This window comes from Amblyomma maculatum, chromosome 1 (genome assembly GCF_055883805.1).
Source record: "Amblyomma maculatum isolate TAMU_Amacu chromosome 1, ASM5588380v1, whole genome shotgun sequence".
NCBI classification, from domain to species: Eukaryota; Metazoa; Arthropoda; class Arachnida; order Ixodida; family Ixodidae; genus Amblyomma; species Amblyomma maculatum.
In genome coordinates, this window is record NC_139344.1 from 186,484,655 (window position 1) to 186,509,324 (window position 24,670).

The 24,670-nt window shown below is 45.8% G+C and overlaps 1 protein-coding gene across 1 annotated transcript in view; it reads left to right on the forward strand.

Annotated features, from left to right (window-relative positions):
- Window positions 1–3,677: 3,677 nt before the first annotated feature.
- Window positions 3,678–24,670, forward strand: part of LOC146205134 (lens fiber major intrinsic protein-like) — a 30,107-nt gene continuing 9,114 nt past the window's right edge. The window contains exons 1-2 of the mRNA XM_084586836.1: window positions 3,678–4,247; window positions 16,638–16,718. Of these exons, the coding sequence (XP_084442962.1) occupies window positions 3,678–4,247; window positions 16,638–16,718 (651 nt within the window). The remainder of the gene's footprint in view (window positions 4,248–16,637; window positions 16,719–24,670) is intronic.

The following is a 24,670-nucleotide window of genomic DNA, read 5'->3' on the forward strand; positions in this document are numbered from 1 at the left end:
GAGGCCTCCACTCTCCCGAGCAATAACAAATGTCGGGGCTATTACGTAACACCCCCCTGTATCCGATAATAAATAAACATGTTCTTGGACGAGCGATTCAAGCTTGCTTGCCGCTTGTTGCAGAAGGCTGTGACGTGACGGTGTTGTACGTGACAAGTGGGCTTTCGAATTGACGCTGCCCTTTCCACGTCGGCTAATATACATGAAAAGGTGTATGAGCGGTTTAATTGTAGTTGAAGGTCTTCTTTTAAGCGTGGCTCCACCACACTGCTCACCTTGCTTCAGTGAGAGCACTGTTGCGACAAGTCAAGTTACAGGCAAAGTGCCCGAGTCTCAGGCTCTCTTACTTCTCAATCTTTTATTCCTCTACATTTCCTTCCCCCAATTTCGGCCATAGAATAGCGCTAACAATTTTCCATTCCCAGTAGCAGCCACTCTAACTTCCAACAGTTCGGCATCGAATCCTGACCTGGCAGTAGGTCACATGTCGTTTTGACGCCATGGCGTTAAAGGTGCCGTTCGCCAGAAAATCCACCGTCGGGGCTGTGAGCGAAAAATCACTAGCAGGGCTCTGGCAGATGCTATCTTGCAGGTTGCAGGCTACATGGAGTGACCGGCCGTCGGGTTATGTGATGGCGGGAGACTACTTGATTTGGTAAGCGCTGCCAACTTGTGCTTCGCCTTTGCTATGCATGGGAGGGAGAAGGGGAGGGGGGAGGGGAGAAGGGAATCCAGCTCTCCAGGACACTCGGGCAGACATGCTGTCCTTTGGGCACGCAGGCCCGTTTGTACGCTTGGTTAAAGCGATGCCTACGCTTAGGTGCTATTTTCATGCGTAGCATTATTAGGCTCATTGTGTAAAAACTGTGTGCACAGAGTATCTATCCACAGTTGTCAGGCGCTGCCAACTCGGGAATCTCATTTCAGATGGGTGGCTGCGATGGTAATAGAACCTTCCAGGACGTTTGGGCGGTGAGTGAGACATTCGATTAATCTTAGGCCACGCAGGTATACCGTCTTTTCCAAAAGTACCCAGGCTGCAGGGTCTTATTCTCAGTCGTATTGTATAATAATTAAGCTACATCTCTAGAACTCTCACCCACAACTTACGACACCTTTTAATCTTTAAGAAAGCCAAAATGGCTCTACTAATACAAGTGAGACGCCAACCTTGCAGCCTGCATGGTTACCTTGGAAAAGACGGTTTGGTTTATATAACAATTCCCAGTTGGTTCTTGCTGAGACCAACTGGGAATTTTTCGGACGAACTTATGACTCACTTCATTATTTTTTTCTTTATCAGACAAATTCTACGAGTTGTAACGGTAAAATGCATGAAAACGCGAAAAATATTGTTTTACCACATTCCGCTCCCTTGGCTCTCATCTTAAAAGCATCTTGAAGTTTCAGGCCCATTTTCGGCAAAATATGGTTTCTTTAGGCACCAGCGTCGGAAATAGACATATATAGGCACTGACGCATGCCAAACTGCCATTTGTAGGCACTATAAAACTAGTGTTAAGCTTAATGTCAACACCTATTTCGTGCTCCTATATACGAATAGTGTGCCTACTATGCACTGGAAAAGAAATAGGTATTTGCCTTAAATCCGGCCTCAAATCATTATCATAGAGTCTTTAAAAAAAAAAGAATGCGTAAACATGCCAAATTTTGGTGGTGGCCAACCTTAATCTGGAAGTCACTCCTCAGTTGGCTAGCCATCATGAGCCGCGCTGACACGGGCGTGTGCCTAGATGGTGGTGATTTCTGGAGCCATTTTGTTAGCGATAAAAACACATGGACACAAAGAACACAATTCAGAAGGGACACGCGCTGGATTGCAACTAGTTTTTACTGGACGCCTACATGACACACACACACACACACACACACACACACACACACACACACACACACACACACACACACACACACACACACACACACACACACACACACACACACACACACACACACACACACACACACACACACACACACACACACACACACACACACACACACACACACACACACACACACACACACACACACACACACACACACACACACACACACACACACACACACACACACACACACACACACACACACACACACACACACACACACACACACACACACACACACACACACACACAGCCATCATTGAGCAGACGCAGGTGCCTCGTAATTCACACAAGGCAAGGTTTCATTTTAACCCCCCCCCCCCCCTTCCTGCGTGGCATGGGATTACGAAGACAAGTGATTTTTTTTCCTACCAGCGCAAGGGAATGGGTGCTAACCCACATGTCGCCCCCTTGTCAATTTGAAAGGCTTCAATATTTCTCTTTTCTTTTTCCTGGCTCCCACATGCATCAGGGACGTAGCATCATTACTGGGAAGCAATCTTCGCAACTCCTGCAATGCTTAATCAATTCCAATCGACCGGCCAGTGACTCAACAGCTCTACGATGCTCTCTTATACTGTCATTCACGCACCTCCCAGTTAAGCCTATATATACTTAGCCACAGGCAAGCGGATTTGTGTTTCACGACTCCCGTTCTGCACGTCACAAATTTTGTTTGGCGCTTTTTGCTACAGTACGGCTTCTTCGTTTCCGTGACCTGCAGAACGGGAGTCGTGTACACAATTCTGCTTGCCTGTGGCAAAGTATATATAGGCCAAACTGGAAGAGAGCATACCCACGGCGGGGATCGGCCAGGGTGCATTGCAGATAGAAAAGACTAGAACGGGCCTTGGCCCTCTTCTATCTCGTCTTCTACATTCACTTGCTGCCATTGTGTGTACAGACACTGTGCTGAACTGTATGTGTGTACGCAGACAAGCGTGTGCAAACGCTTTCTGTACACACTATTTCCGTACACTTTCTGCCATCAAGTTATGTGAAAGATCACGCAAAGATATCTAAAAAGCCCTGCTTCAAGCAAGCCGGAGAAGATATTAAATATAGTGGAAAGGAAGGGCCACTCCCACTGAAGCTTATCACACGTTAGCGAGCGTAGCTGAAAGCCATTGAATGCTACAACTGTCACCTTTCTGTCCTAAATACCGTCATAGGCATTTTCTCAGGTGACGAGAGGGCTTCAATCAGGAGGGCTCAACCTCCCTTCGCTCAGGACGGCCTCCAAGGAAAACGCGTACTTGTGCAACAACTTCACATTTCACTTCACTGTCAGTAGACCGGAATGTGTGTGTGTGTGTGGGGGGGGGGGGGGAGTATAAGCCTCAGTGCCGACATTGTACTTATTGGGAATCCACTGGACAACTGGTTGGCACCAAGTGACATCTGGGGATCGAACCCCGCACCTCTAGATAAAAACAATCCCGTGGCCTGAGCCGATGTCCCAGCATGTTGCCCCTAGTGATTGCCTGCGCATACCTGCGGGCTAATTGGAGAAATATGGGGGAGGCCTTCGACATGCAGTGGGTATAGTCAGGCTGATGGTGATGATGATGATGATGACCTGTGCTCTCTCAGTAACAACCAGCTCGTTTTTCGAAGCGTACTTGGAGCACTTGCGAAGTTGACACACATCCGCGGAGGAAGCAGTTCTTAATACGCGCTCCCTGCGCCGGCCGTAGCCGAGCTCGCCGTCCGCGGCGCCCTATAAAAGGCCGCGCATCGATTGCGACAGCCAGCGGTGGCGGCGCCATGGCCAGCGCCCCGTGCTCGCCGCTGCGGCGCATGCGGCTCCTCATGGACTCGCTGCCCGAGGAGCCCCCGCCGTGCCGGCGCGAGCTGGCCAGCGGGACCCTGTGGCGGCGAGTGTTCGTCGAACTGCTGGGCAGCCTGCTGTTCACCGTGTTCACGGTGCCACTGCAGCCGCGCCGAGGGGGACAGCCCAGTGCGCCCCTGCAGTGCAGCGTGGCTATGGGCGCCAGCGCGGCCGCACTCACGCACTGCCTCGCCGGAGACCTGAACCCGGCGGTGACGCTGTCGAGGCTCGTCGGCCGCCGGCTCAGCGTGGTGCGCGCGCTGCTTTGCGTGGCGGCACAGTGCTCGGGAGCATGCCTGGGAGCCGCGGCGCTCTACGGCCTGGCGCCACGCGACCAGCGGCCCGCGCAGCAGCCGCCACAGCAGCTGGCGCAGGGCCTGCACGCCAGCCAAGCGTTCGGCGTCGAGTTCCTGGGCACTGTGCTGGTTGCACTGAGCGCACTGGCCACCGACCGCGCGGCCTCGGGACCCTTGGGAGTCGCCTACACAGCCGCCGCGCTCTTCGCGGTGAGTCTCGACTCGCGACGACCCCCCTCGAGTTGCCCAGCGTAGCACTTTAGAAGCACACTGGGCTACTCTTCGTATCTGCAGACGTGCTCTTAAAGTCGAAAAGCGCACGCGTGCAGATCGCTGTCCAAGCCGAGTGCACTGGTTGTTGCAAGTATTTTGCGCCGTGTGTCACGCTGCGATACACAAAAGAACGCCGTATTCCGGGATCTAACTATAGACAGAAATAATGATACCCAGCTACGTTGACAGTGAACAATGTGTGTTCCTGGTAGCCCATATCACTGTTTAAATGTGGAAAACCAAGTACTGATTCATGCGCAGACGACCCGAGAGCAGCAGTGGAGATTCCATGTTCGGTTCATATGACACCAAGGTTTTCATAATTATTAAGCTCTGTTTTCGATCATTTAAAGTTGTGAGAATGAGTGGAAACGGGTGGGAACTGTACAACCAATCAAGAGCTAACGAAGCAACAGCACTGTGCTTTTTTTTTTTTTTTCCTCTTGAACTGAGTGAGACGTAAAAAAAGGCGCGTTTTTTTCCCCCCATTTCAGTCTTCACAGAACGCAGGCAATTACTTCCTTTACCGAGAATTTACCGCGCCGTCGGTGATTGATCACTGCGCGCGTTTTTTGTTCGGTTCTTCTGGCACAATAACACAAGTCGCATATATTGTTTTTGGCGCACGTATGCGCGTGCTGCGATGAACTGGTGGTGCGCAATTTCTTGTCGATCAGGTGGCCGATTTTGAGAGTGACAAAGGCTAGAACAGGTTGAACCTGCATCAGCCCATTCCTCAACATATAAAAAAGGCTGAAGCATCTTTTATTCTCTCTCTGGGCCTCGCGTGCATTGTGTTCGCTTCTTTAAAGTTAATTCGCGTGCACTGAAAGCTTCGTGGTTCGCATTTCCATGTTCGCAAAGCACAACAGCTGCTGACAGCTCCTCCGACCTCCTTAAAACTGACCGCTTTGAGTGATTCTTCAGCTCAGCAAGAAACCATTCAAACATGTGTGCCGCTGTCGCAACATGTGTAAGCGTCGCCCGTCTAGAGCACCAGTGCGGCGCAAAAGAGTTTTTCAGCTTGGCAGAGGGCTGCCTCATCGCGAGCATCGATTTAACCTCCCCAGTAACAAGTTGCCCGCTGACAGTATCGCTGATAAGGAACTTTTACCGCGATACTTCTAGGTGTTCAATATCAAAGAGGTACACATTACACTTCCATACACTTCCAATTGCACGCCAAACGTCCAGACGTATCGCTCAGACCGTATCCGATTTGTTCAAAACTAATTAACGAAAACTTCCTTAACCTGTCAGTTTTCAGAATAACAGCGCTGTTAGTGAGCATAAACATTTCGGCTGAACAATGAACATTTTGAAGATGGAACACCGCAAGAATCAATAATTTATTCTGAAAATTCTAGCTTTTGGGAAACACTCCGCAATTCTTTAAGGACATATGCGTACTTCAAAAGAGTTAAACGATGGGCCAATTGGGTCTCAGTCAATACATAATGATATCATTTAGTGCAAAACACACACAACGCAAGTGAAAGAAACACACATGACGAAGCACTGGCTCGGAAAAGCGCCCGTGTTTCCCCCTGTGCATTTCATTCTCTTGTCTGGTGTGTGTTTTGCGTTAATGATATTATTATAAAGACATATGCGTAGGTTCTGGCGTCGTGAATCGGGTCATACATTTTGTAAAGCATAAGTACCTTCAGAATTAAAAATATAAACATATCATTTCATCATTTAAAGCAAAGCTCTGAACTTTCCCCCAGGAATTAGTGAATAGGCGTTTTGCATCTCTGGATGTTTATTACCTCTAAACAACCTTATAGTTGAAAAATATGGCACGTGAAAGAAATAAAGAAATGCTCAACTTGCAGGCTGATGTATTTTGAACCATAAATACCCGTTTATTTCACTCTGAGATGTAACAAGAAAATGTCCACAGCAGGTTTACTAAAATGTTTGTCCTCTTTCCTGAAATTTTGGGGCAGGCAATTTTGTTTTAGTGCGCCAAATATATTTTTGAAGCTCAGCTCTCGCATCGCATGTGTGTCATCAATGGGGCGAGAACTGAAGCGTCCTCTTTAAAAGAGACCCGATCACAATGTACATGATGTACTTATGTTGAGGTAAACCTCCTACATGCGAGAGAGGCACGCCGCGCACATATCTGGCGTATCCCGCGTTGCGTTTTGAAAGAACCTCAAAAACGCGCGACTATAATTTTTGTTTCAACTCATTTCAGCTCAGGTGCACAAAAGATGAGCCATTCGTCCACGCCAAAAATGTTCTCTTATTTGTGTGTAGTAACACTGAAGTCAGCATAAGCGAATAACGCTTCTGAATAAATAACCTGCTCCGCATGTTAAACACGTTTCTCACGGTCGCATGAAGGCTACCGAGGACACGATTTCTGACAATATTCGTTTCAAAGCTAGAATGGCGAGCGATTTCCGCGCTATTTGTTCCCCACTCCAAAGGTATTGTAGAGCAGTAACACATACTTCGACAGGCACCGCAAACACCTTTATAACGGCAGAAAAGATATCCTGTAGCATAGCAAAGCACCTGGCTTGTAGTTATCCCCTTTCATGAGTAAGGAGTCGTTGCACTTTGTAGGGCAAAAGACGAGGAGAGAGAGAGAGAGAGAGAGAGAGAGAGAGAGAGAGAGAGAGAGAGAGAGAGAGAGACCGTGCGCCCAGATTCGCGTATTTTAGCCATCACAAACAATTCCATATGACATTTTGTTGACATCTTTTTTCAACTGACGTTCTTGTGTGAGAGTAGTGTATTGGTTAGCTTGACCATTCTTAACTTACCGCATGCGCGGGGGCTGCCGTCCGAGAATAGAGAACAAGTAACGAGTGAGGCTAAAGGACGAAGAGAGAGTTACTGTGCACCCGTCTTCACGTATTCCAGCCATCGCAAACAATTCAATATGACATTTTGTTCAACTTATCCTTTTGTAATTGTCGTTCGTGTACGAGATTAGTGTATTGGTTAGCTTGACCGTTCTTAACTTACTGCATGCGTGTGGGCTGCTGCCTGTGAATAGAGCAATTAAGGAAGTGATAAAAAGACCCAGAATAGCGCGATCTGCTACCACTGCAGGCCACTTCCTGACCGGCTGCAGATGTACAAATGGCGCACATCTCAGCATACACAAAAGGCTTTAATGATATAGGAACAGCAGGGTCTCGGCGGAAGCGGATTACAGTTGAGGATTGCGTATTGCATTATGAAAAATGTAAGTGAAAAAAGAAAGCGAGACATATGTGCCGTTGTCAATGGTAGCGGAGTCATTTGTGCACACAGTAAACGTTTACTGGAACATTCACATCAGTGCATATGAGCATCAGCATAAACCACGGCCGCCATACACCATAGCAGGTATGAGACATGACGGACTAAGGACAATTCTTACACGCAGTCTACGTACAGCATCATAGGCTTGCTCGGCGGGTTATTGGCTGTCCTCGATCGTCTTCGGGAGCTGTTTTCAAAGGCTGCTAGAGCAAGCGCTTTTTTCTGCGCATCAGTAATACAGTCAGGCGCATGAAGGCCACGGCTTTCACTTGAGTCCGCAAGCTCTGGGAGGCAGCATACAATGCATGTAAACTTTTCCGAGCCGGCACGGGCACCATCTTGTCAATTAAAAAAAAATCATCCCTGGTGATTGCTTCAATGATGATGTTTTTTTTTTTTTTTTTTTGCGTACAGCAATCGCTTCTTATGGGGAGTGATATTTAGTTGACCTTGCACTTGATATCAGTAATTAGTGTTCGACTTCAGCGCAATGTTATGTCTTCGTGTTCTGTGCAGCAGTCTCTTCTACCGCCACTATGCAAAGCATGCCTTTCCCGACATACTTTAAGGGTTTAGCGGTTTGCGCATTCCTACACACACACACACACACACACACACACACACACACACACACACACACACACACACACACACACACACACACACACACACACACACACACACACACACACACCAGAGCCAATCTGTCCGGGAGCACGCCCTTCGCCTTTTCAGCGTAACATTCTAAGCGCGCGCACTCGTCCCTGCTATACCCCTATCACCAACAAATACGGTCGCCTTGTCGTCCTGTTTCCGACTGTCCTGGAGCCCTCCGCACTAAATAGAACAGGGCGGGGTTCTCTACCATTGACCTCCTATTGATATGTTCCCGGGAAATTTTCAAACAGTCCTACTTTGGACGCTGAGAGTGAGTGAGTGAGTAACGACGTTATTGTGGTGGCGGAATTTACACAGTTGGAGTTGAGCAGAATTTACTTCCTTTCTGTGGTGCGTAAGTGCTGCCGTCTTTAGACATATGTTGATATATGAGTTGCCATGAAACTAGCGAACCCTAGAGAGGCATCGTTCGCAATAGGTTTCGCCTTATTCTAGTCATTGGTAAAATAATATCAGTTTACATTGTGTTTTGTTACTTAGAATAAAAAGGTAGGGTAATGCGGACGAGCACGGAAGACAGACACCACGAACACGAACGCTCTTCTGTGGTCGTCCGTATTGCCCTACCTTTTTATTCTATAGTATGTGTCACCAGCTAGCCCAGCAACAAGTTTTATAGAACATTTTGTTCACGTTATCGTTTTTCAGTTGTCGTTTTTGTGTGAGTAGCGTATTGATTAGCTTGACCATTGTTAACTTCCTTGAACGCGGGGTAACTACTGCCCGAGGAAAGAGCAACAAACTGAAAGACTAGGAGAGATGTACCATGCACTCGGCGTTGCACTTTTCTAGCAAAGGCAAAACATTCCGCTGCACATATTGCTCACATTATTGCTTTTTGATAGTCGTTTCTGCACCAGAGTACTGTGTTGGTTAGCCTGACAATTGATGACAGACTAAATGCATTGGGACTGCCGCCCGAAATTAAAGCATATGCTAAAAGGCAAGGAGATGCGTCAAACGCCAATCTTCGCGCAATTCCATCCATCACGGAAAAATTCCACTTGAGATTTTTTTCGCATTATTGTTTTTCGATTGCCGTTTCTGTAAGAGAGTAGTTTATTGGTTAGCTGGACCGTTCTTAACTTCTGTATGCGCGGGGACTTATGCCTGAGAACAGAGCAGAAGCTAAGAGAGCGATCTTAAAAGACGAGGCTAGAGGTAGTATGCGCCCGTGACTTCGCACTATTATAGCCACCAAAAATAATTCCAGATGACATTTAGTCACATACGTTTTTGTCAAAGAGTAGCGTATTAGTTAGCTTGACCATTTTTAACTTACTAAATGCGCGGGTGCTGCTGCCTGAGAATTGAGCAGACGCCAAGACAGCGATGCTTAAATGTGAAGAGACGGATATATCGCGCGCCCGGCTTTGTGCTGATCTAGCCATCACAAACAATTTGAGTCGACATTTTGGTCACATAATCTTTTTCCGTTTGTTGTATTTGTAAGATTAGCTTTTAGTTAGCACGACCGCTTTTAATTTACTAGATGCACGGGGGCTTCCGCCCGTGAATGGAGAAGGCAAGAAAGTGATGCTAAAATACGAAGAGATGGGTACCGAGCGCCCTTCTTTGCGCTGACCTACTCATCACAAACAGTTCCAGTTGACATTTTGTTCATATTGCGCTTTTTGCCAAAGGGTAGCGTATTGGTTAGCTTGACCGTTCTTAACTGACTGCATCGCGGGAACTGTTGCCTTGCCCGTAAATACAGAAACCAAGACATTGATGCTTGGATTCGAGGAGATAGGTACCGTTCACCCGTGCACCCTTTGCGCATGTCTATACATCACAAAAAAAAAAAAAGAAAGAAAAACCAGCCGACATTTTGTTGCGATTGTCGTTTTTGTCAAAGAATAGCGTTTGATTATCTTTATCATTTTTAATTTATTGAAGGCGCTGGTGTTGCTGCCCGTGAATAGAGAAGCCATGAGAGTTATGCTAAAATACGCGAGTGCGCCCTGCTTTGCGCTGGTTTATTCATCCCGAACTATTCCCGTTGACACTTTGTTCACAATGTCGTTTTTTTTTTTAATAATAGCGTATTGGTTAACTTGACCGTTCTTAACTTAGTGAACGCGATAGGGTTGCTGCTCGTGAATAGAGGAGCCAAGAGAGTTACGCTAAATAAAGAGGAATAGGTTGCGCTTGTGTATTCCTCACAGACAATTCCCGTTATCATTTGGTCACATAATCTTTTTTTTTAATTTGTTGTTTTTTGATTGAGGCGAAACGGAGTGGCGTCCGTGTGCTGTGCGATGTCAGTGCGCGTTAAAGAACCCCAGGTGGTCCAAATTTCCGGAGTCCTCCACTTCGGCGTCTCTCATAGCCTGAGTCGCTTTGGGACGTATAACCCTACAAAACAAACTAAATCTAATTTGTTGTTTTTGTGAGAGTAGCTTTTTAGTTAGTTCAACCGTTCTTAATTTACTGGATGGGCTGGGCTACCACCCGTATAGGAGAAGCCAAGAGGGTGATACTAAAATACTAGGAGTGAGGTACCGTGCGACTGACTGTGCGCTGTTCGAGCCAAGACAAACGGAGCACTCTAATTCTCTGGGAGGGAAGGCGAGTTCTAATCTGGCGCTACATGTGCAATCCCGAGAGTGTAAGTCGGAGCATGACTCGTTCCTTTGTGCGCCTGATTTTAATAATACGGGTGTAGTTTATAGCAATGGTAATCAACTCTGCAGAGAGTTGGTTGAAGCATTTTACATTGCTAAAGCCGAGGACAAGTGTGTGGCTAAGGCGTCGGTTAGCCTTCATTGTAAGGAATTTGAAAGTCGTTGATTAGGCCTTGACTTTGAATTGGCTTTGAATTTTCGTTCGTTCGTTTGTGCGGTTTAACGTCCCAAAGCGACTCAGGCTATGAGAGACGCCGTAGTGGAGGACTACGGAAATTTCGACCACCTGGGGGAATTTTCTTCTTCATCTTCATTCCACCGGTTGGGTTGTGCGCGTGCTTTCCGGAAGGAGTCTTCGTTATTTTCTTCTGATCAATAAACATTCAGTTGCTAGTCCAGCCTTGTCCTGTCCTCTTCTTTCCTGTGCCTCGTCCTTTGGCTGGTTAAGTATGAACCTCTACCAACGTGCCCAGTCGTCAACCTTGTTAAACATTTCTATAGTTCACACTGTGTTCAGATTATCGTTTGCCAATTGATATGTCTGTAAGAGAGTAGCCTGTTGGTTAGCTTGGCTGTTCTTACATGGATGCGCGGCCCGGGACTAGGCTGTCTGCGCCCACTGTGCCTTCTTTCTCGTTCAGGCTGCTTTACGCACGCCAATCCACTGGTCCACAGCGCATCGAGCTCCTGCAGCGCGACTCCGCGCGCCTTTGCTTTATATATACGCGCACTGCGTCGAGCGCCCATTATCCTGTCGGGCGCGTGTGTAGGCGTAGAGTTCTTGCTGCCATTTATCACGCCGAGGAGAGGCGGAAATGTCTATTTCGGCGGTGTCGGAACGAAGCGGCAACCGGCGACGTCTATCGTCTCTCAGTGGGAAGCTGTCAGGCGGCGGCCGGCGGCTATCGCTAGTTTCGCGCGAATTGCAGCCGGAATCGACGGCAGCTCATGGACAGCGCCGGCTGTTTGTGGCCGGTGGGAGTATATATTAACTTTGGCCCGGCTGGTGCCACTCGAATCTATCTGCGGTCATTCTGAAGGAAACATGAAGACAGTAAACGGTAGAATCGCACTTACGATAGTCCACCCCGCCGGCGCAAAGGCGCGAGATCGCTTGTGTTTCCACATTTCTTTCGTCGCCTAATAATCCAGGAAAGCTTGTTTGGGGTTTAACGTCCCAACTTGACTTTTTTAACGTGCACTGACATCGCACAGCACACTTGCTTTTCGCCTTCATCGAAAAGCGGCCGCCGAGGCCGGCATTTGATCCCGCGTCCTTAGGTTCAGCCGTTGAGTCCCCTAACCTCTGGGCCGCAACGGCAGATCCATCCAGAAAGGAAATGCGTTGCCAGCGGCTCCTACGTAGGTGGATGAATGGCGACAAGGCATGTGAATAACGCAGCCACTGCGTCTGCGAGTGTTGTACCGGCATCTCTGCGGCTTTTTTTTTTTTTTCGTCATCGAGACAAAAGTAGAGCTTTAACTACAGTATAAAACGGTAAGAGGGTGATCCTTAGAAATACCGCTCGTTCAAAACCAACCTACATCTGAGGAGACCGTGCTGGAACAAACTCACATATTTTCAAGGATTTGAAAGAAGAACGACAACCAAATATTACGCTCCGCCATAGTTCTGCCCACAAGCGTCCGCGTTTCCCGCCGCTTACAGTGCATGTGCATGTGCTTATGGACACATGGAACAACTTAACAAAATACTGCTCGCTAAAGTAGAGCAGCCACCTCGCATATTCTCGTGTGGGGTTCACCTTTTTTCAATACTTTACTGGTGGCACCAACATTCGTGCATCGGTGCCGAGCTGTGAACAGTTCAAAACTGCATATACCTTGAAGACTACTGAAGAGGAAACGCATTATATATGTGACCCCTGTTTTTGAAACATCTTCAGATCCTCAAGCGACCAAATGGTCATTCAATAATATTATTATTTTCAACTAAAACAAATAGCGGTGGCGTAGAGGTGAAACATCCGTCTCGCGTACAAGACAACCGTGGTTCGAATTCCGGTGAAACGCAATTCTTCACCGGATAAAAAAAAAAAAAAAAACATCCGCGTGTTGATGGAATTGCATAAACAGGTTCGGAGTGCAACCTGAGGCTGGTGAACACCTCAGTAAACGCTCACCCTCACCAGAACGGGATTTGGCACACCATAGTGTAGTAATTCGCCACAACCTCCAATGAATGCTCCAACAAACCATATAGGTACCCCCAGTCCCCAGCGGCGTCGGAGCAACTGACCACGGCGGCGGTCAGACCTGTGACGCATAGGAAGGGGCTAAGAAAACCTGGCTCCAGACAGGCCGCCATTGGAAACTGACCTGGCAGCGTGAAACGCCAGATCCCTATCTAGTGAGGGTAGTGAGGCAGTGATGTTCGAGGAACTAGAGGGCATGAAATGAGATATCATATAACTTAGTGAGGTTAGGAGATCAAATGAGGCAAATTCTGCACTAAAGGACGAGCATATCTATTGCGTTATCGAGGTTTACCGAAAAAGAAGAGAATTATAAGTAGGGTTCCTTGTCAATGAGCGTATAGCTGGTAGTAATATATATATATATTAATTCTGCGGCAATAATGAGAGGGTGGAAGGCGTCGCACTTAAGCTTATGCAGTATAAATCGGATGGAGGTTGTATAGGTCTACTCGCCTACATGTAGTCATGATGCCCAGGCCGTCAAAAGCCTCTAAGATGATGTAGAATTGGCAATGGGGAAAGTAAGGATGCAGTACACTTTGCTGATAGATGACTGCAACGCCAAGGCAGGCTGGATACCACGCAGTGGTATCCAGACTATGGCATTGTTTTTAGGAATAGCCGGGAAGAGGTATTGGTTGAGTTCGCAGACCGTAATAACTAAAGGATCATGAATAAATTCTTCAGCAACCGGAAGAACCGGAAGTGGATATGGAAAAGCCCTAACGGTGGGAATAAAAATGAAATTGACTTCATACTGTATTATGCTGCACTGGCATTATGCAGGATATAGAGGTAATTGGAAAAATGCAATGCAGGGACTACAGGATGGTAAGGTCCCGAAGTAGTCTAGAATTGGAGAGGGAACGAAGCAGATTAGTAAGGGAAAAGTCCGTCAACGAATTACAGGTGAGAGGGAAGGTAGAAGAATTCAGGCTCTCGCAACAGTACAGATATTTAGCTTTAAGCGAGGAAGACGATCTTAGTGAAGCAATAAACGATACCATCAGAGATATCCTTACTGAGTGCGCGGCAGAAGTAGGCGGTAGGGTATTTAAATAGAATACCGGTAAATTATCTAAGCAGAGGTAAAATTTGATTAAGAAACACCAATGCATGAAAGCCTCCAACCCAACAGGCACGGTAGGACTGGCAGAGGTTTTAAAGCTAATCAATGGGTGCAAAGTGTCTGACTTAAGGAATTATAACATTGAGAAAATCGAGCTTCTCTTAACAGCCTTAGAGCGGTGAAGAGGACATTAGAATAGGCGAAAGTCAGATGTATACGCAAAAGGACCAGGCAGGCAGCGTCATTACTATTAGGGACGAGACAATCAAAGTAGCCGAAGGGTTCTATACTCACCTATACAGTAACAAAAATAGTCAGGACAAAAATGAGATTGGCGATAGTGGATAGCAATCAGATGTTCTGCCAGTAAGGAAGGAGGAGGTTAAGAAAGCTTTGCAAGCTACGAAAAGGGGAGAAGTAGCTGCTGAGGATCAGGTGTCTACAGAGTTGTTAAGGACGGGGGGATATAGTGTAGAAAAACAGGCCACCCTGCATCGATGGTACCGGAATGCTGAAAAAACGCTAACATTATCTTAATTCATATGAAAGGGGACGCTAAGGGCTTGAAAAATTGCAAACCGATCATTTTGCTATCCGTTACGTACAAGGTATTTACAAAGCTAATCGCTAATAGAACCAGGGCTACCTTAGACTTCAATCGACGAAAGAACCGAGCAGGTTTTCGGAAAGGTTTCTCTACTATCGATCATACCCATACTAATAACAGGGTGTTAAAACAATTCTGGGAATATAACCTGTCCTTATACATAGCATTAATTGATTACTTGAAAGCATTTTAATCAGTCGAAACCTCGGTAGTTTGCAGGCATTGAAAATCAGGGTGTAAATGAGCCATATGTGAAAGTACTCAAATATATATATAGTGGCTGCGTAGCAACCATAGTTTTTCATAAAGAAAGTAATAAAATTCCCATAAAGAAATGTGTTAGGTACGGAAACATGATCTCCTCAGTACCATTCACAGCTTGCTTAGAGGAAGTATTAAGAGGCTTGTAATGGGAGCATTTAGGATAACGGTAGATGGAGAGTACCTCAGTAATTTGTGATTCGCTTAAGACTTGCTAAGTAACTATGGGAACGAATTACAAATAGCGGCTGATTCCCTAGACAGGAAAAGCAGAAAAGTAAGCCTAAAAATTAATATGCATGAGACTAGAGCAACGTTCAACAGTCTCGATAAGAAACAGCAGTCTACAATACGTAGCGAAGGAGTGGAAGTGTCGGCTAATATGTCTACTTAGGACAGGTAGTAACCGCAGATCCGCACCACGAAAGGGAAATAACTAGGAGAATAAGATTCGGATGAGGCGCATTTGGCAAGTACTCGCAGATAATGACTAGCAGCTTACCTGTGTATCGCTCTAGAGGAAAGTGTTTAACAGTTGCGTCTTACCGGTGCTCACCTTTGGGGCTGAAACATGGAGGTTAAGGAAAAGGGTTCCATTTATGTTGAAGACAACGCAGAGAGCTATAGAACGGAAAATGGCAGGTGTAACGTTAAGAAATAAGAAGCGTGCAGAGTGGGTCAGAGAAATAACTCAAGTTAATGACATTTTATTGAAAATCAAAAGAAGAAATGGGTATGGACAGGACATGTAGTGCGAAGAGAGGATAACCAATGGTCGCTAAGGGTAACAAAGTGGATTCAAAGGGTGAGAAAAGATAGCAGGGGGCGGCAGAAATGTAGGTGTGCGAATGCGGATAGGAAGTTTGCAGGGGTAAAGTGGATGCAGCTAGCACACGAATGGGTTAATAGGAGGAATATGGTAGAGGCCTTTGTACTGTAGTGGCTTTAGTCCAGCTGATGATGATGACAAAAACAAATAATTTGGCCGCGTAACTATATGTCATGCAACGGGAACACTACACAAAAGGACGACATAGCAAGTGCTGTCGTGTTGCCCTCTTGTTTAGTGTTCCCGTTACGTTGTTTGAACTATCAACTTATAATTAATCACCAACAAGCCCAATCTACTGCTCTGGCATTGTACAGCATAGCCACAAAACAAGGACAGCAACACTGTGCGAATGACGGCGGTGGCGCTTGCGTATACTGCAGCATGCCTATATTCTTTTCATATGGTCAACATAAACTAACCCAGAAATAGGGCCATAGAAAGAGCCTCAGTCGACAACTAATACGCAACACTTTCCTCCAATGGCACCGAATGGAAAGCGCTGTACCACTGCTTCTTTCAGGGGGGTGAAGCGGAAGCAATGACTTCGAGGCTGTAGCTTCGACAAATAGGCTACTCTAACAAGCAAACACGTATGAAAGCTGTCGCTTCGCCCTCGTAGGTTCAGCTGTACCGAAAGAAGCAGTGAGATGGAGTATAGATAGCATGGCATAGGTTCGATTTTTTACTACCCCGTATTGACGATGTGGCTGGCAGCTTAAAGCAGGCACTTAATTTGACGACAACGCTCTTTTTTTTACCTGATGCAGTACCAGTTCACTGGCGCCGGCCTCAACCCGGCGCGCTCTTTGGGTCCTGCACTCATCACGAACACATGGAACCACCACTGGGTACGTTCTTTTCACACGGAGCAGCTGTCACCCCTACCCATAAACATGCATGCCAGAAACGGGGCTGTTCAGTGCCACAATACAGACGCGGACGGGAATGTAAGAGTTCCTGCAGGCGTAGGTATATAATAGCACCTTTCATTTTTCTTTACGGCCTCCAATAGCAGCTTTTAGTCAGAATACTTATATCACGGCACGTTGAGATCTATTAAGCGGGTAAAATGTTGGCAAAGCTACTATTGCGCGAGAGTAAATAACCTACAAAACATTTTTGCCGCAAACTAAAACAGACACAGGGCATGAAACTGGAAACAAAATAGGCAACGTTGAGTCCATTTATTAAATTGCTTTCGTCTTAGTTAAGTAAAAAAAAAAATGATGTTTTGGAAAATGCTACAGTTCATGTGTTACCATTCTTGGGGCTACCATTTTTTTACGCCGAGGAACACCATTGGCGTTTTCAGAATGTATTCTTGCCCGTTTAAGATGTGCTGCGACTACTATGATTCCCCTAAATTTCCTCCATATGGTCAAATAGCTTGTCTCCTTTGCTACCGCTGCGGATATATGCCCTAACAGTGACCGCCCACCTGCAGTGCTAATCTGCTAAGGTGCTGGGACAATAGCGGGTGGGTGGCCTGCTATATTGCAGCGTTTATTCCGTGCAATTTTTCATATACTCCGACCCCACGCCCTTCTCACTATCGCTCCTCTCCTACTTCTTCTCCTCGCTATCCTCTCCCCTTTATTTCCGCCGGATGCAGCAAGGGTGCTTAAAAGGCTAGATAGCTATTACCGCGGCCGACAACGTTCTTTTCTTTTCATTTTTGTTGATTTATTGATAGATCATATCCCTACTGTTATAAATGTGTGGCAGTTAACGAAAGCTCTTGAATTATATATATTGACAACAGCTTAACAGCTTAAATATTGCAGGTCAGGGGCGTTATCCTGCCTGTGAACACGCTTATATTAGCGCCCTTTTAACCGCGATGCCAAATTTGGCCCTTCCCTTCCCCTGGTAATGACAAGAGAAAATAAAAGGGAAACTATGAATAATGCAAAAAAGCCCCCTCTCCGTACTCTTTAATTAGGCAATTTGCTGGACATGGTGGTCGGTGAAGCTCCACAGGCTGCTGTCCTATCTAATATGTAAATCAACAAACGTCGCGAACAGTTCAAGCATCCCTGATCTACACCGTTCTTGTTTCTCAAAAGCCAGCTGTGTAACATGACAAAGCACCTACTCTCCTGCACACTATATGACGCAATTTGTGAATCAACCCATTACTAATGCATTCTTAGTTTTCCTTTCTTTCCCGCAGCCCACCTAGCTTAGGCAGAAAATTTAATTAGCCAGGCCGTAATGTGCGTACGCACACCTGAATAGATGTCAGACATTATTTCTGTCTTGCATGAAATTGCAGCGGCACACGGTTATATTACATGACGCTGATATTTGCTTTGTGAATGCTTAAGCACTATACCTGGAGCATTGGTGGCGCGGACACGGGATTTGACCGCAAGTTGTAAGCACGAAGTGTGATCGCGACATGAGTACGGAGATAACAGCGATTTATGGTGAATATAATAGTCACAATTGTTATGTTTTTGGATAGTTTATGCCGAGTAAGGTTGTACTCAACTAATTGCAGGTCTCAAGTATCCTGAATGGAATAATTGCGAATAAATTGACCTTTACGACACATAATTAAGTTACATATCGCTGGATAGCTTATGTCGAGTGTAATATATGCACTCAACTAACTGTAGGTCCTAATTAAGTATAGCTTATTTGTTAATTGTGAATAAAAGTTGAATTTTACTCCACAACAAAGTTTCCAATTGAAAGTATTCGCGGCCAACTGACCAAATCTCTAATGCACCCGCTTTATGCACTGTTGTGTGGGAAGGCGAGGTAAGGCTGCTAATACATTGCTACTGAAAACAGCATCTCGATCAGAACTTTAGTCACCTGTTTTCTGAAGAAGCTTTGTTTTCGCTGTAAGGAAAAAGTACGACAAACGAATGTAATGTGTCAAGAGCTTCGCCAGGAAAACCCCACAAGTTACCCTCCCGTCCATGATCAGGGAGCGCAGACTGGATATGCAATTGGTAGTTTAGTTGTCTCTTAAGCCCGCCTACGAGGCAGGGGTAGTATGCTGTTTTAAAGAATAAAAACCGGGTGATAATCTGATGAACAAAAAAATGAGGTAGACCAGCTCCAAAAGAGTGCGGGGGCAGTAATAAATTGTTGCTACACATCGGCTTCCCAGAGGGCTATGGAACGAAAAATGGTAGAGGTAACATTAAGGAGGCGTGCAGAGTGGGTCAGAGAAATAACTCAAGTTACCGACATTCTAGTGGAAATTAAGAAAAAGAAATGGGCATGTGCACGACATGTAGTGCGAAGAGAGGATAACCGACGGTCGCTTAGGGTAACAAACTGGATTCCAAGGGAAGGAAAGCGTAGCAGGGGGCGGCAGAAAGTTAGGTGGGCGGATGAAATTAAGAAGTTCGCAGGGGTCAAGTGGATGCAGCTTGCACAGAACCGGGTTAAGTGGAGAAATATGGGAGAGGCCTTCGCCCTGCAGTGGGTATAGTCAGGCTGATGATGATGATGATGGCACATCGGCTTCAGCTAATTGCGTCATACAAAAGTCGCAACAGTCCTTTTAGTCGTCTGTACCTTTTCTTGCACAGAGCATTCATTGTATTACACAGTTGAGCTTCGAAACCAAGAAAATTGCAAAGTTGGCTCGTGAAAACAGGGAAAGCTCCCAACTCAACCAAGTTTGGGTTTATCACCTGAGGGGTGAGATTTTATAATCCCCAGTGAGCCCCACTGTTGGAATCCTGATTTAAGGAAAGCTGCAAATACTGTGCGTCTTCTGTGTGCCATCTGATACCCGGCTTGCTTTGTGCTCCAATATACTAGCCGAAAGTCCCTTGGTTTTCCTAGCTTTAGAGCTGCACCCGAACTCTTACAAAACTGTTGAGCTACATGTAAATTCTGGAGCACACTCTTTTTTTTTTTCTTTTTGACTGAACAGAACAGGGCAGCATCATCAACATATAAGCCAAAAATTCTTAATTTTCATTTTGATAGCGAGGAACCACGAACCGCTATGTTTTTTTAAAGTACTAAAAGACGGGGGCTCACGACATGGAGCCAATAGCAAGTGTGGTAGCAGGCAGCTTGTAAGAACTGATGATTTCAGATTTGCTAAGCTTGTTATTAACGATCAGTCTTGCAGCGGACGCTTTATAACATAGTTAGGCCAGACATCGGCAGTGTTTTCGCTCTCCGATACTTCAAACAGAAAATCATGACACGCATTATGAAAAGCTATTGTCAGATCCATTTCAATAACAGCCACTCGGCTAGCCTCATCTGACACTGTCTACAACAACAAACGTGTGATATAGATATGGTTTTGGTTGCTAAGGCCTTTCAATAATTCCATATAATTGACGCGGTCGTAATAGATATAATACTATAAGCTGCATAAAACTACAAATAACCTTCGTGAAGAGCTTAGAATCGACGTTGCAAGAGAATAATGGACCATACGTGTCAACAGTTTTCAACCGAGCTGCACGTGTGCTTTTGGGTTACAGTATGCTGTGACCAGCATAAAACACGGGAGGTGAAAAGCCACCTCATAACTTGAAAACATCCTGGCCTGAAAACTTTCAGTGAGGTAGTTGTTAAGCAAAGCGTAAGCATTTCGTAGAACTTACCACTAAGACCATCCGAGCAGGGATACTTGCAACCGTTTAGAGCTGACATGACCGATTTGACCTCGACTAAAGCAATAGGCTCCTCAACGACGGTGCGCTGCTTCTTCGAAGGGGGTGCAATCTTACCCACTAATGTGGTGACGTATGATTATCCTAAAACGTCGCATGTCACAGTAAAAAATTAAAAAAACATTGTTAACCAGCTTAAAAAGGCAAACGGAAAATTGTGTACCATATTCCCTTTTGTCGCCATCCTTTAGCGCTTGTTGACAATGAATCCGTACCAAGAGCTCCAACTTCTGAAACGTATGACGTAAAAGCACCAAGAATATCCGGCACGTCAGTGTATGTATATCGTCCGCATCGAATTTATGAAGCGCCCTTGAAAAAGAAACCCGTATTTCATCATAAAACGCGCTCATGAACGAAAATGCGTGTTCCATGAACGAACTGACATATTCGCGACATAATCAAGGCAGCTGATACTTTTAAGCGCTAAAGTGTTGTAATGGTGCTCTAATGTTGTTGATGTCATCAAGATACGGTTCCGGGTCAGTTATTTACAGTGGATGCAGCTCATTCAGGGTGCATATTAACTAATGAAGGTGAAGGCGCTTCAGGAATGTGACCTGTGATGAAGCTTCGACACCCAAATTCTTAACCTCCAGCGAAAAGAAATCGCACCTTTGAAAAATTGAGACACTTGCGCTCTTTACTTATAGTGTTTGAAATATACGTGAGTACGCCATCGCGGTAGCCGAACGACCCGCGTGTTTACCTGCCACACTCTCACGCTGTGCGTTGCATGTCACCGTCTTCATGGACTTCATCCGTGCACAATTGATCCGGAACGCCGTGCCATCGCATCGCCCTCTTCAGGTGCGTTAAGAGGCCCCAAATGTTTTAGTGCGCTACATCGAAACGCAGCCGCCGGCGGTCGGGTTCGAGTACCCTAGTTCGAACCCGACCGCCGGCGGCTGCGTTTCGATGGAGGCGACACGAAGAGGCGTCAGAGTGCTGCGCGGCATCAGCGCACGTTGAAAGTCCCCAGATGGTCGAAATTACTCTGTAGCCCTCCACTACGTCTCTTATCTCTTTCCAATTTCACCCCACCTTCCTCCCTTTTTGTGAAAGAATAATAATTTATTATTATTATTATTATTATTATTATTATTATTATTATTATTATTATTATTATTATTATTATTATTATTATTATTATTATTATTATTATTATTATTATTATTATTATTATTATTATTATTATTATTATAACGTCGCCAGCCACCGATTTCGTGGATCTTTGTCCGAAGCCTGAGCTTGAAACCTATGGCCTCAAAACGGAGGCGAAGTGAAACACGACGTGCTATAAGACTTTGTATTTGGTCAACCAAGCAAAATGGCTATGATGTTTCTGCACAGACAGTTTTTCTTTTTCTTTCTTTTTTTTTTACGCAAGCCTGCCATAAGGCATATTACAGAAACTCATGTAAATTATTTTCCCTAAGGAACCGGAGCAGGCTCCTACTCTTATCGTTGTCGGTGAGCCATTTAAAGAAGTCCTCTTACCTTGTTGTGTTTAGTCCCACTTCGCGCAGAATCTGTGTCCTTGATGCCCTTGTCCCTGCACAAGTTCACAGCAGGTCGCGAACATCCACTTCTGCAGCTGGTGTGGAACACTTCCGGCATGTGGTTGGTCCGATGTCTGCTTGCGATTCCCATCGGCATGTTACCGACGGGGTAAGGGCCGCTCCAGCTCTTATCCTTCTAAGGGATCTGTACATACCTATGTCCCGTTTTATTTTGGGGGCACCTCTACAAGACGATCGCGTGGCGCACCGCATTAGAACGAAACAGAGCGAACGAGAGGTTTACGCAAGAATGTCGGGCGCCTCATTTCAGCCGTCAGCACATAGGCGCAAGCCTATTTTAGCACCGATGACTTTGCTGTGTTCCTTTAAGTGCGCGAGCTGTTTTGAGCAGACCTGCGGGTATACGGGCTTTGAAGGCAAAGCGGAGCCAGGCAATAAAAAGAAAATAATAAAAGCCCGGCGTGTCCTAGTGGTTTGCGCGTTCAGTTGAGGATTGGGGGGATAGTGGTTCAATTCCTGGTGGACACAGATTTCTTTCCTTAGGTGTCATTTTGTGCGAGTATTTTCTGCGGACATTTCAGCAGCCCAAGGCTAAGAAAGGCTTTCAGCTTAAAAAGATGGTCTAGCATGGCAGTTCTTTCTGATGCGGTCATTCTGATGCGGTAATTAAAGCTCCGTTAAGCCAAAACTCCAGCCGGGCCTCATCAGAAGCAGAAAACAGGCGTTACGATGCAGCAAGCAGCTATTCGTCGCATGACAAAAGAAAAGGAAAGAGACAAGATCACGTGGAAAGTTGCTCGGAATGTCTGCTACTCATGTTGACGATTACTACTGGGTTTAGTGTCGACTTTCAGCTACAGAATCAAAGAGCAGTTAAACGCGGTGCGCTGCTTGAAAGCAAGGCACGGGATAGCGCAAGTGACACCGGGACGCCACGACAAAGGAAGTATTGGTGAAAAACATGTGAGGAGCGTCAAGTAGCCGCTCCCCTAGACTTAAAGATGCCCTGGGTGGGGCGCGGCCTATGGTGAGAACTAGTAAACAGTTTGCACGCAATCTAAGCCTCGAGATAGCGAGCAGTTCCTATTCAGCAAAACGGTCGAGTTGAATGGTAGCGGTCCCGCTGAAGTCAGCTGGGTTTAAGAGCCAGCTGCACTCTACAGACCAAATAAAGAGAGAGGAGGAAAAATGTTAGTGCAGTGTTAGGCTAAGGAGGGGTCGGATACAATAACGAGAGGCCTGTAGGGGCAATAAAGCCCACAGACTTACTCCAGCAGTGCCGTCGTCGCAAAAAAAAAAAAAAAAAAAAAAAAAAAAAAAAAAGAGAGAGGGAGAGATAGCGAGGAGGAAGAGAGGGAGGGAGAGCTTTCCTTTTAGATTCGTTTTTTACAGAAAGGAGGAGAGTAAAACGGCTTTTTCAGCTTTAAATTTCGATTTGGTGCATTGACATAGAATGTACTCGGACTTCGACTAGTGCCTCTGCTTTCACGAAGGCAGACGATGTGCATGCGGTCGGTGCTCGAGATCAGAGACATGAGGCGTTGAAACAATGGCGATAACAGTAATCATTAGCTTACCAGCCTATGTGGTCCGATATATGATAGAATGAGCGTTGCCGCATTCTTCTGGAAGCATCATCTGACAGGCCCATTTATCCTCGCTGTGGTTCAGTTACGAGGATAGGGCAGATAGTAGAGGTTATTTCACGCTAAAACTAGCGTACAGATCAAAGATTGCCGTAAAACAGATCGCTTTGACCGCGATAGTTTCGTGAGGATCATTCTGAAACATTGATTACCTCTCCGTTGGATATGGCAGAAAGGGGACAACAACTATCGCTTGATTTTTTTTTACGGGCCTTTTTTTTTAAGATGGCCTGAAACTAAAACCAATGATATAGTCCAGCAGCATTATTTACCACATATGACTTGAAGCGATGCATCCGTGCCCACTTATGATTCATTTAACATTTTTCTCCAGAACTGCTCGTTCTATATCGACAGTGTCTAACCACAGCGTCAATTTTCGATGTTGCTTCAACTGTGCTAAAAGCCGCATAGCACGGCCACAGACTCCATGGTAAACGCCGACACCGAGCGCAGCGGTTCGTCCTTGCGCATCGTCTGAGTACTGGCTGTCTTTCAAAGTTTGAGTTTGTTCCGTGTATTTTTTAAGCCATGTTCTCAGAAAATATTAGATACCAACTAGTCCCCTTCATAGCTTTACTAGAAATTTTCGGCCGCGAAACGAGAGCCCAAAGTAGTTGGCCGTTGCTACGGTGACTGGTCGGGCATCCAGTTCGTAGTTCTTTCCTTTGTGGTCGTTAAGAAAGAAAAAAAAAAAAAAGATTGTAAGTTAATAAAAGGACCTTGAGTAAGGCTCAGTCAGAAGTTTTCTTTTTCTTCTTCTTCTTTTGCTTAAATCTCTTTTGGAGGTGACCGCTTTTGTACAGTCTGCGCATACTTTGATGGAAGAAAAAGAATAAAGGAGCCAAGAATACGCAAAAAAAAAAAAATTGAGCGATGGGATAGGAGAAGCTCGTTCCAATCTTACCCACATAACTGCAAGTAGGGGCTTGGGACCAAAGTTCTGTTCGCATCTGTTTCGCCCGCGGCG